This window comes from Talpa europaea (assembly GCF_964194135.1).
Source record: "Talpa europaea genome assembly, chromosome: 2".
Lineage (NCBI taxonomy): Eukaryota > Metazoa > Chordata > Mammalia > Eulipotyphla > Talpidae > Talpa > Talpa europaea.
Window position 1 is genome coordinate 66,914,627 of NC_140068.1, and position 12,719 is coordinate 66,927,345.

At 37.6% G+C, this 12,719-nt stretch overlaps 1 protein-coding gene across 3 annotated transcripts in view; it reads left to right on the plus strand.

Moving 5' to 3' along the window:
* The window catches only part of COL12A1 (collagen type XII alpha 1 chain), a gene marked incomplete at both ends in the record, with an annotated part of 107,254 nt that overhangs the window by 41,911 nt on the left and 52,624 nt on the right, over nt 1-12,719 (plus strand). For all 3 annotated transcript variants that reach the window (XM_084256465.1, XM_084256466.1, XM_084256467.1), the window contains 10 exons: nt 131-280; nt 362-481; nt 867-1,031; nt 1,595-1,741; nt 4,229-4,368; nt 5,136-5,265; nt 6,539-6,681; nt 6,983-7,112; nt 8,934-9,070; nt 10,565-10,694. In XM_084256465.1, the coding sequence (XP_084112591.1) occupies nt 131-280; nt 362-481; nt 867-1,031; nt 1,595-1,741; nt 4,229-4,368; nt 5,136-5,265; nt 6,539-6,681; nt 6,983-7,112; nt 8,934-9,070; nt 10,565-10,694 (1,392 nt within the window). The remainder of the gene's footprint in view (nt 1-130; nt 281-361; nt 482-866; nt 1,032-1,594; nt 1,742-4,228; nt 4,369-5,135; nt 5,266-6,538; nt 6,682-6,982; nt 7,113-8,933; nt 9,071-10,564; nt 10,695-12,719) is intronic.

Genomic DNA, 12,719 nt, shown 5'->3' on the forward strand with positions numbered 1-12,719 from the left:
TGAGCTAAGCCACAGAACTGAAACAGCTGGGCAACATCAAGCATGCAGAGGGTAGCAGGAATAAGGCTAGGAAACAACCTTACTGAAAATTTGTTTCTTACTCTGACCTGTCTCATGATTGCCATGTCAGGGATGGAGTGCCTCACCAGAGCTGAAGCAGACATCGTGTTGCTGGTGGATGGATCCTGGAGCATTGGCCGGGCAAACTTCAGAACTGTGAGGAGCTTCATTTCTCGTATTGTAGAAGTCTTTGACATTGGCCCTAAAAGAGTACAGATTGGTAGGTCTGACGATAAAGAAAACATTTAGACATTTTTATTGTGCGCTTTTCTGTACACTAATGTCAGTGGTGTTACTTTAGCCCTTGCTCAGTACAGTGGGGATCCCAGGACAGAGTGGCAGTTAAATGCTCACAGAGACAAGAAGAGCTTGTTGCAAGCTGTGGCAAACTTACCATACAAAGGAGGCAATACTCTCACTGGTGAGTAAAGAGGATGCCTATTAACTCTTGCTTTATTTTTTTTAATTTTTTTTTTGCGATTTTTTTTTAAAGAGTTATTTATTTATTTATACAAGCACTGGGTACAGTCAGAAGCGTGGGAGGGCGAGAGAATTCACCAGAGTCAGAGCAGAGAGCAGAGCAGGCAGACTGACGAAGTACTCTGCTGAGGGGAGCAGTGGGCGGCAGAAGAGGTCTGCTCGCCATGTGGGACCCTCGCCTGGTGGCCGGGGATTAAACCAGCGCTGCAGAGGCTGAGGGCAGCCTCGTAACCCAGCGCTCAACCACTGCGCCACCGTGGAGGCCCAGATCAGAGCATTTGACTGTTTCATGATGTGACTGATTTTTTTTTTAAAAATCCCACTAGGCATGGCTTTGAATTTCATTCGCCAACAGAACTTCAGGACCCAAGCTGGCATGAGGCCTCGAGCTCGAAAAATTGGTGTTCTCATCACTGATGGAAAATCACAAGATGATGTTGAGGGACCATCAAAGAAACTCAAGGATGAAGGCGTGGAGCTGTTTGCTGTTGGTAAGTACTGAAAAGCATAGCAATATTCCTGGGTGACAAACATGCTAAGGATATTTTTGCAATTAAAAATACTTTGTGAAGTATGAAAATATAAACAAACATTTTCCCTGTCACATAATTTATCAAATAATATTTGAGAAAGTTAATTCATTTTCTCTTCTCCTGGTAAATGAGATCAAGCTGTCTTGTTGGGAGAGAAAAGAATGGACCAAGAAGACAGTGTACTATTGATAAGATTCAAGAAAATTCCAGTTTAGTTTTCCACAGCACTGTGTTTATTTTTGATGTCCATTATTTTTCTTCCCAGAAAAAAGACATAATAGACATTGCCTTGGTGGGAAATTGGTGCTAGAAGCATTTGGAAGAGACTAATTCAGAATAGTCTTCAGACTAGTCTATTTTTGTCTATTTTGTACTGGACATTTATTATTGGAGGATATCATATACATGTTCTAATTAGTATTATGTATGTAAGGGTAACCCATAAAACATTTACTTCATTCCACTAAACTTTTTTTTCCCCTGAAAAGTGTTTTAATTTGTATATAACCATTTCTTCCAAGGTATTAAAAATGCTGATGAAGTTGAGTTAAAGATGATTGCAACGGATCCTGATGATATCCATGCATACAATGTGGCTGATTTTGAGTCACTCTCCAGGATTGTGGATGACCTCACCATTAACTTGTGTAACAGTGTCAAAGGCCCAGGTAAGATTAACCCAGGGTTTCCCATCTTCAACACTGTTGATATTTTGGGCCAGATAATTCTCTTTTTGATGGGGGGTAGATTCTTTTGTGCATTATGAGATGATTAGCAGGATTTCTGGATGCCATTTCTAGAATCTCCTGAGTTGTGACAGCTAAAGATATCTTCAGAATTTGTGTCTGCTGGGGGGAAACTGCCCCTACTTGAAACCATTGGTTTAATCCTTGATTTTTTTTTTTTTTTAATGGTGTCAGACTGAAAATTACTTCTAGCTTATTTGAGGGCACATTTAGTTTATCTGCACTTGCACTGTTAATCTCCACCCTCAAATTATACATATAAGTGGGGGTGGGAAGGGTGAGAAAGAGAGATGTTTTCTTTTCTAGTATAAAGCACTTCACTCGTTATGTAATTATTAAGCTATTATTAAATGATTGTTCTCAGACTCTTATTTTTTGAAGTTTGGTAACTTTCATTTTTGATTAGAAATGGTAGTAGGGCCTTACATCTGATCTGATTTGCATCAGATGACCAAATTTGATACTTCACACTTGTAACCCTTACACGTAAAGAAAAAGTATAATTTCAGAGTTTGAACATTTAGAAATGACTTTTTTTTTTAACCAGTGAATAATGTGTAATTTAGAGAAGTTAAATTACTCAAGGTCAACTGGTTAAAGTTTTTTTAGATGTCTTTGAAAAAAATAGCTATTAATAAGGCATTAGCATTTAGAAGTAAAATTGTAGAATCAAATTTGTAGTAACAGGTCATTCAAAATGTTACTATCGATAAACCAGAGACAAAACACAGTAAACCCCCAGAATGAAAGTTTTTAGAAAATTAATAATAAAATTTATAGTCCTTATTGTAGGAGAAAAATTTCATTAATTGCATGCGGATTATGATAAAGACTCGTCTTTCAGTAATTTGTTCTGGTTTTTGAAAAATTGGAATGAGGGCCTCCCTGGTGGTTCAGGGGTGGCGCAGTCTCACTGCTATCAAGCTATCACCAGCCACTAAGCATGAATTCGATCCCTGGCCAGGGAATTAACCCACATGGTGCAGCAGACCTCTCCTGTCTCACCCGCTGCTCCCCTCAGCAGTATATTTCAGTAGATCCGCCTGTTCTGCTCCCCACTCTGTCTCTGGTAAATCCTCTCACCCCCTGCAGCCCTGGCCTACACACCAGTTCTTGAATGCATAAATAAATAAAAATAAATCTTTGAAAAAAAAAAGAAAACTTGGAATGAGTTTAACAGATAATGTGGTAGAAATGCTAATGCTTTGGGTACTGGGGATACAGTTATTAGAATTTCCTTCTTAAGTTTCTTTCTCCAAACTTTTGCAGATTTTCTTTTTGGATTTTGAGCAATAGACTGACCTTTTCCCTGAAGAAATGGATCATTCAGGAAGCCAGAATTTTTAGGCTTCTGGCTCTGGGTTAGTTGAGAGAGTTGTAGTTTTTAGTTGGAGGGAACTTTGAGCAGGGATAAAAACATCTTTTATCTGTTTTCACTTAGTATTTCTTTTATCAACTTCTAATAGTTGCATTCATTCTAGTTTCCCAGACAGTAAAATTGCTTGATAATTTTGTAGGCTTGATAATGACCTAAGTACAATAAAGGTTATGATACTAAAAATGGAAATGCTTTCTACAGTTTTGGCTTGCAAAGAAAGAAGAGAGTTTTATGAGAAGGATTTGTCATGCTAATGGAGTCATTGGTTAATTTTCTTTAAATTATTATTTGGGACTTTTTCTAATGGTCATATTGAGCTTAATATTTCTGTTTTTATTCATGATTATTCCAGGTGTTATTCTGTATCCATAATTTCACCGGTACTTACCCACAGAAAGCACGATCAAAGAAATATGATATCTCAAATTTTAAAAAAATTTTGTTTTCCTCCTCTGGAATGAGAATGTGGTTAGCTTCTCTTTCCACTGAACTAGAGCTTGTGAGGGAACTAAACTTGAATAAGAAACCTATTCTGTCCTCACACAGTATAGGTTTTAGTTAAGGAGATAGGACATGTATACAAATAATCAAATGATAACGAGGGCAATGACTTAGGTAGGGCCAGTGTGATAGAGAGAATGGAGAAGTTGAATTGTCAGGATCCAAATTGTTATTTATTGATTTTAGTACAATGTTAGAGAGAGGAGGAAGTATTCAAAGATGATTCAGAGGTTTTGAGTCTAGGTGCCTGGTAAACTGATAATGCCATAGGGAAGAGGGGGTCAAGTTTTCATGAAAGACAGTGAGCTAAAGTTTGAATCTTCTGAGGATGAAGAACCCTTTGGTCACCCATGAAGAGAGATCTTATAGCCAATGGGCCTCTGTACATGATTCACTGTAGCTACTTAGTAGATGAAAGAATGTGTGTAAAAGCTTGGAATGTGGAGAAAAATACTTTTTAAATCTAATTTCTAATTTTATCACTTTGCTACAATAATATAAAAAGTTATGCATTTTATTTCCACATATAGGTGACTTGGAAGCACCTTCTAACATAGTTATTTCTGAGCGAACCCATCGTTCTTTCAGAGTGAGTTGGACACCTCCTTCTGACAGTGTTGATAGATATAAGGTGGAATACTATCCTGTTTCTGGAGGGAAGCGTCAAGAAGTGAGTAAACATAAATGTCTGTTTTTGTTTTGTTTTGCTGTGTTTGTATTGTTATTATTTGATCAGAGGGAGGGAGGGAGGAGCACAGGGGGCTGTAAAAATGGTGCACGGGTGAATTGGTGAAGGAAATTTTATGGGGACTATACTTGGGGTGGGGGGATAAAAAACAAACATTGTTTAAAAATGAACAATGATATATATAAATAAAAAATTAAAAAAGAGTTACAATCTACAACTCATTCCATTCTGATGTTAACATTAGGTCCTCCTCATTGGGGTTCTGAGAAAAATGTTGGGTAGAAGCGAGAGGGATATAAAGAGAGGCAGAACGAAGTCAACAATTGTGCCTTCTGTTTTTTACTAGGCAAACAATTCCATTTGGGCCTAATTAAAGGGAAGAGCTTTGTTTAAATCCTTATGGTTTCTAAGAATTGCAGAATATCAATATAATTTTAAAATTAAAATTGAATTAGAGGATGCTTGATTTATTCATGAGTTTATACTAGAATTGTAGAGTTGGAAGAGAGCATTAAAGATGATCTAGTTTTATCCACGTTATTGTACAAATAAGGAAACAGCAGCTGGGAGAATAAATTATGTGAATTGTCCAAGATCTCATTGTAATCTGGTGGTTTCCAAAAACAAAAGACAATGACCTCATTGAAGTATAATTTCTAAGCTCTTTGCAGTTAACTACTTCATAATTATAGAGAAAAAGAGGGAAGTGTATAACATAAGTTGTCATTATTTTTTATATTTTCCCCTAGTTTTATGTGAGCCGACTGGAAACTAGCACGGTACTGAAAGATTTGAAACCTGAAACTGAATATGTGGTTAATGTATATTCTGTGGTAGAAGATGAATACAGTGAGCCTCTGAAGGGCACAGAAAAAACCTGTAAGTCTGGTTTGAAAATATCCTAATTGTTTTGTTTTTTAAGATAGAGACCACCCATGTGAGATTGTTGTCAGCTTTCTAAATCATTCTTTAATTCGATATCCATTCAACAAGTGTTTACCGAGTGCTCAATAAGAACTCCGTGACTTTTTGCTCTTCTTGCTGCTCCTGCCATGGGATCCCCTGGTGGACTGGGTAGTCATTGCCTTAGATATGTGACATAAGTTAGAGTTACTGACTTCCCAGGGAAGTTCTGTGTGAAACTGTGGGACAAAGATTAGGAAGAGGAGCTGTGCAGAGAGGAGCTATTTCGGTTTCACAGATGGACATGTCTTTGCTGGCAATGAGATCTCCCCTTTTTTTTCTGGCTCTGGCCTTTACAAGAGGAATTCTAATGGCTTTGATTTTGAGAAGAACTTTTAGGAGGTATGTTCTTTGCTCCTATTCGTAATAGGGTTTCTGAGGCCAATTGAAAATACTCTTTCTCCTTCCCATCTTCTTGACTGGGCCCCAAGGGTAAGGGAGAGAGATCACTTACAAGAGAAAGACATCACTTTCTCCAAGGCAAGGACTGGACTCCACTTACTACTTAGGTCTTTACCCTTTGGTCTTTATCTCTCATTTCCCTTTACATTAGACATAAGAGGATAAAATATATTTCATAGTAGGCAAGAAGAATCTGATAATTCCTTAAAACTTTAAACTCAATTTTTGAACCAAAAACAGAAAGCTATTTGGTGTTAAGAAGAGACTGTAAACCCTTTACTCTGCCTCATGGACTTGTTTTCAAGTCCATAAATAACATTAATTGCAGTTATTAGTGTATGTCACTCATTTGAAATTTATTTTTTTTGAAAGAATGATGAAATAAAATGCTGTGATGGTTTATTATGTATGAAATTCTATGTTTGAAGAATGAAAAAAGTCACTTTAGATTTGACCCAGAAATGCAGTTGAAATTCTCAGAGATTGGTGTCTATTTTGGCTTTATATGGGCTACTGGAATTCCATTTGCAATTAAGAATGCTTTCCTTTATGAAATAGTTGTAATGCATTCCAGAGTATGAGGTGGCAGTGAACAATGCAAATGGACTTGGTGGTGAGGGGTGCAGATAGAGGGGGGATGGAAAGAATTATATTAACTTTGGCTTCTCGCAGCAATCCATTATCTTATATATATATGCAAATATCAATAATTAAGTAGGAAGCAACCATGAAAAATGAGTCAGAATGACAAGGAATTAGACTGCTACCTGCTTTTGCCTGCCAACAGTGCCAGTCCCTGTAGTCAGCGTGAATATTTATGATGTCGGCCCCACCACCATGCATGTGCAGTGGCAGCCTGTGGGAGGAGCTACTGGCTACACCTTGTCATATGAACCTGTCGGCACCAGAGAACCCACAAAACCCAAAGAGGTGGGAGAAGTTTCTTTATCACTGAATCTTCTTGAGACTGTACAGTTTTAGAGTCTCTATTAAACTGCAATTACTTTAAAAATTTGTTCATCACATTACATAGAGAACAGAAAATTAGATCAGTGGCCTGTGACATATTTTAGAAAATGATCCTGAAAAAGAAAATGCAGCTTTGAAAAAACCTTTAAAGTTTGTGCTATAATCTAGTGCTGACAAATGGGCTGTATATGGCTATGCCTGGTAAGGGATATCTTACTTATGATTTGAATGTCTCATTTTCCTTTGTCATGTCTGTATGCAGATGCGTGTGGGGCCTGCAGTGAATGAAGTTCAGCTGACTGACCTCCTTCCCAACACAGAGTACAAAGTCACTGTCCAGGCCGTCCTGCATGACCTCACGAGTGAGCCTGTCACTGCTCGGGAAGTCACCTGTAAGACATTGCATGAGAATTTTTCCTTCACCTTACAATAATGCTCAAAATAATTTGATACTTTGTGCATGGGTTATTACTTAATCACAATCAAATTTGAGACTTAAAATCAATTTTAAACTTATAGCAGCATCTTAAATTGATTTTTGGATATACTTTTTTTCATACTTGTGACCCCTGACATTGAGATGTATCTTGACAATTGATGGTGACTTACAGTTGCTCTTGGTCAGGTGGCAGTCAGAGCATGGGACCAACATGAAAGGTGCATGTACAAGTGATGTTGTAGATTCATGGAATATTATATGTAGCATTGGTGAAATGGGAATGTTGGCTGAATGAGTTTTGGAGGAAGATTTTAGATTTAAGATCCAGATGTTCCAAGTTCCTGTTGAAGTCGAAACTCTATGGCACATATACATGTTTCAGTGAAGGGAATTAACTCAATTGTCTCTTGTACTCTGATCACTGTGCTAGGTGTTGGAAATGCTCCAGTGAATAACACAAAACCGTGCAGAGCACAGGACTCCATGGTTTGCATTTATGTGTATGTTCATCTGCCCCCTTTGTGTTTTGTGCTTGATTTCATTCGTTTAGTTGCTCTTTCTTGAGAAGTGACATGGATTGAAGTTAGCGTGTTTGCCTTACCTAACTGGCAGTTTTTTTTTCTTCCATGCCGAGGTAGGCATGCTAGGATAGATGACGTGACATAAAATAGGTGGATCTTATCCTGCATTTCTAAGGAAATTAGAATTAGAAGGAAACTTCAAGAGGACAGAGGAACTAAAACAAAAGCATGATGGGCAAGGAAGAGAAAAACCCCTGTAGGACAAGGCAGTATAAATCCATTGACAAAAAACAATCGTCTCTTATATGTTAGACTCTGCCTGGAGGTTTTGAGGAAATGGGTTAGTGGCAGATGGAATGAGTGAGGATCCAGCCAGGGAGGGAGATATGTTCTGAGAGTGCTGGAGAGGAGACCTGAGATTTACAGTGGATAAAAGACAAATGTATCATGGACATAGGGGGCTGACCCTAACAGTGGAGAAAGTGGGTACACAAAGAGAACATTGAAGGAATGGAAGCACAGAGACATGGAAGTGGAGGAAGCACAGAGATATGGAAGTGGAGAGAGATTCAGGAAGAGAGATGTACAGAGTAGAAATGAGAGACAAGGAAAATGGTTAGAGGGTCAGCTGGAAACAATGAGCTATATCTTACATTACAAGGAAAAAATCTTTTTGTTTCTTATTCTCCTTCCATTCTTTTTAAAATAAAGCTTTATTTGACTAGGTAAAAAATTATCACTTGGATTTTCCTCTAATTACTTGGGCTTCTGTGATTTTCTTATAAGCTAATTGAATGTTTACTTTTGGCTCATCTTCATGTTTTACTATTGGAATCATTTATTTTTCTGTCACATTCTTGAGAGCGCAAAAGTTTATTGATTTGGTTTCTCTTAACTAATTTAAATATCTGATAAAGAAATATGAGTTGCACATTTATGGTGAGTTGTGATAGTATTATCCAGGAATAGCAAGTAAGAGTTTATTTAAATAGAGTGGAAGAAAACTTGACATGTAAATGAAAAGCTAGCGTTACAATGAATAATTGAATATATCCTATTTTTCAAAAGACTTTTAAAGAAGAATCCAGCTCTATCCAGTAAATCATGGCTTTAAACGTCATAACCATTTTTTCCAGTTATTTTGCTAGACACCTTTATGTTTTTCTCAAACAACTTCTTGGCAGCTTGTGGAATGCTTTATAGTTTTGTGGTTGAGAACCAATTCTGGACCTAATAATCACGTGTTTCTCCAGTGCCTTTAGCCAGACCTCGGGATCTGAAACTCAGAGATGTGACCCACAGCACCATGAATGTCTTTTGGGAACCTGTGCCTGGAAAAGTGCGTAAATACATTGTCCGATACAAAACACCTGAAGAGGAGGCCAAAGAGGTAGGTTGAGATTCAAATGGATTAGGAAATATTTGTTTTCTTAATAGGTTTAACAAAAAAACTTTAGCAAATGTAACAATAATATGTTTTGCAAATCTTCCATTTTATTAATATAGTGTTGAAACTTGTTATATTAATAAAGCACTTTTTGAACATCAATAATATATTGAACTGTCTTGCATTTTGTTTAGAAATATTTTGCTGTGATATTAATCTCAAAAAATACTCCTTTAATAATAACTTATAGCCTCTAGATAGCGTCTTTTCATCCAGATAATTTATCTGATGCTTTGAATTCTATGAAATACTAAAAAAAAAATGCCATAATGTTTCTAAAAATAAAAGCAAGCAAGGAGATTCAGGAGAGATGAGGGAATCTGTCAGAAAATAGGAGCATAGGATAGTTGAGATGGACAAGGGGAGAGGGTGAGAATGCTGTTGGAAGAGTGCCCTTTAGCAGTGAGCATTTTTATTTTTGAGGTGATGTGGGATAGAGTTGTTTCCATGACAACTGTAAAGTAAATAGGCTTTTCTGCCACAATTAGGATTGCCCTCTCTGATGGGGCACCTGCACTTGTTACATTGTCGTGTTGTTCACTTCTGTGGGCGGTGGGAGGAGTATTGAGATAGTCAGGAAGAGAAGCAGAAGCAGAAGAGAGGCAAGAGAGAGAAGGGGAAAAAGAAAGCCAGAGAAGCCGAGTGAAGACTTGCTGGGGCTTGGAGGCCTCTGGCCTCCTGGCTCCCGGCACCCCTGCCTGCCGTGTACCTGTTTGCCGCACTACATGTAAAGCTCAGTAAAAGCCTAAGAAAGCCACTGTGGTTTCCAGGACTCTCCTTTACCCAGTCTGCTCGGATCATAGATACCCTGCTCTGTGCCCTTCCTGCGCCTACAACAATCCAATTCAAAATGTGGTTGAATTGAGGGGTTGCAGCCGTGAATGAGTTTAAGACTTGAATATGCTTAGGGGTTTGCAATTGATGTCAAAATCTCAGAGACATTTTGGAAGATAGAAATGGTTTCTCCAAGTTCCCAATTACTGACTAATTATTTGGATTACACAGATGCTAATTTTTATATTTATATATATTCATTTTATGCTGGCTTTCAATTTCTGAGGTAGTACAATGGCCAATGGGTCTCACGGGGTTCTTGTTCATAACATACGAGATAAAGCACTGGAGAACATTTCCAAAAGAGTATAAGGCAGTGATGCAAAGCAGGACAGGTGAAAAACCATATGGTTCCTTGTACCCAGAGGTGGTCACCATTTACCAGAATTTAGTGTCAGGTATAGCGCTAGCACAAATACGTATTTTTCACTTTGTAAACATTTAAATTTTTTCCAGTTTCTGGATTCTTATGCAAAGTGGAGAACATTGCTTTTTGAATTTTTTGTACCACAGTGTTTATGCTCTTTTGTCAAGAGGTATAGTAAGTAACACAGAGATGTCAAACTAAACTGTTAGTAAAAACATTCCACTGTTCTGTTATAGGTAGAGGTGGACAGATCAAGGACCAGCACCCCTCTCCGAGACCTCTTCTCACGAACCCTTTACACAGTCAGCGTTTCTGCTGTGTACGATGAGGGGGAGTCTCCCCCAGTGACTGCTCAGGACACTACCCGTGAGTTGTGTTCATGCTTCATTGAAAATCGAGGAATAATACCACATGCTTGTGTGACCAAATTTACTGCATCATTTCATTTCTCAAGGCTTTTTTTATATTTAATGATGTTTGGATGCATGGATTGTTTTTCACTTATTTTCTTTAGAACAGAGTGTCCCACCTTCTATCTTTATTCCATTTTTTATTTTAATTTTATTTTTTTAAAGATTTACTTATTTATGCATACAAGGCCTGGGGCACAGGCCAGAGATGCTGTGGGTGAGAGGATTCACCAGAGACAGAGTGGGGAACAGAACAGGCAGATTGAGTGAAATACACTGCTGAGGGGAGCAGCGGGTGCTACAGGAGAGGTCTGCTGCGCCATGTGGGTTGCTCCATGACCGGCTAGGGATTGAACTCATACTGCAGAGGCTGTGAATTGCTTCATAATGTGATGCTTAACCCCTTGCGCCACCAGGGAGATACCCTTTTATTCCATTTTTTAAATGATAATTCCTATAGTATTATTATTCTGACCTCCACTGTCATTAATTCATCTTCCAAATACTTACCTGGGATGTGTGTGTGTGTGTGTGCAAGAGAAAGGGGGGGAACATATTCATGTATATTGGGTGTTTTCTCTGGAAAAGATGCATTAGCTATCAAATATTTTTGAGTTTTTTTTAATGTAAAGTGTAGTCAGGTGTAACAAAATATAATCATTTTTGCCTTTAATATATCATTATTTCATTGTGGAGATAAGAATAATTAATTCACAACACATAGGGAGGTGAGATCAGTGGCACTGATTGTGTGCTAGTGGATTTCAGAGACAGGGGAGCCTTCCACAGTGGGAAGGTGGGGACGGTACAGGGTGACTATCTTAGGTGTCTCCTTTCCTGCTCCATCCTGCTGCTGCTTCTAGGGATGTCAGCTCCTTTCCCTGTCCATGCTACTGCATTGTATTTAGCCCAGTTATTATTGCATGACATTCTTTTACTACCTGTGCTATGTTCTCCTTGCTCCCTTATAATGAAGGCAGAGACATTTATTTTATTCAGCTTTGTATCTCCAGATCTTGGCATAGGACTCAGCACTTAATTGCCTAGTAAAATAGTGGCTAAGAAATTAAGGCTTCAAGTCAGCAGTGTTTTGAACAAATATAATGGGAACAATGAATGTGATTTTAAATTTCCCTATTGGAAAATTTTAAAAAAGGTAAAAGTAGGCAGATGAAATTAATTTTAATACTGTGTTTTACTCAACCAAACAGTTGATTGGTTTTGTAATTTTGCATGTGAAAATAGTACCATTCTTCATCTCAATGGGCCTTTTCATCATAATTATGAGAAACAAATTTTTGATGACTCTGGGTTTGCATGGTTGGCTTTGATAACCAGAAGAGAAATAATTGACAGTAAAAGCTAAAAAAGTAAAATTGATATTCCAAATTGCTACAAACTTATTATTTAGTCCATGGAGAGGCTCTTAATTAAGATTTCAGCAGGTATCAACAGCTCTAGGGTTATTCCTATAACTGGATAGATTCAGTATCGTCTGTGCCACATTATGTTTAAGGTTGGTGATCTATCAAGAAAAACTTACGTGTTTCAACTTTGCTAGATGATACCATTTGGTCATTCTAGATCATAATATTTCATAGAAATTGAAGGTCCATGTACTCTCTTTTGTGCTTGTTTGTGTTGCTCTGTGAGATATTCAAGGTTTTCACTAGATTCTCAAAAAGTGTGAACTGCAAAATTATTAGGAACTCTAAGTTAGAAGAGTACTGCTAAATGGTATCTTTAAGAAGGTATCCTCATCATAGAATACAAAAAGCCTATCAACCGTAAAATGTTTGTAGCTGTTGAAGCTGTCTCTTATATTTATGCCTAAAATGAACTGAATTGGTGAGATATTTGGCTTCAACCTATGTTTTTGATAGTTTTTTCCACATTCATTAAAATAAAACAAGGAAGTTTTTATTATATCAAATAAAATTTGTAGATAAAATTAAAAAATGGACTTTCATGATAGACTCTG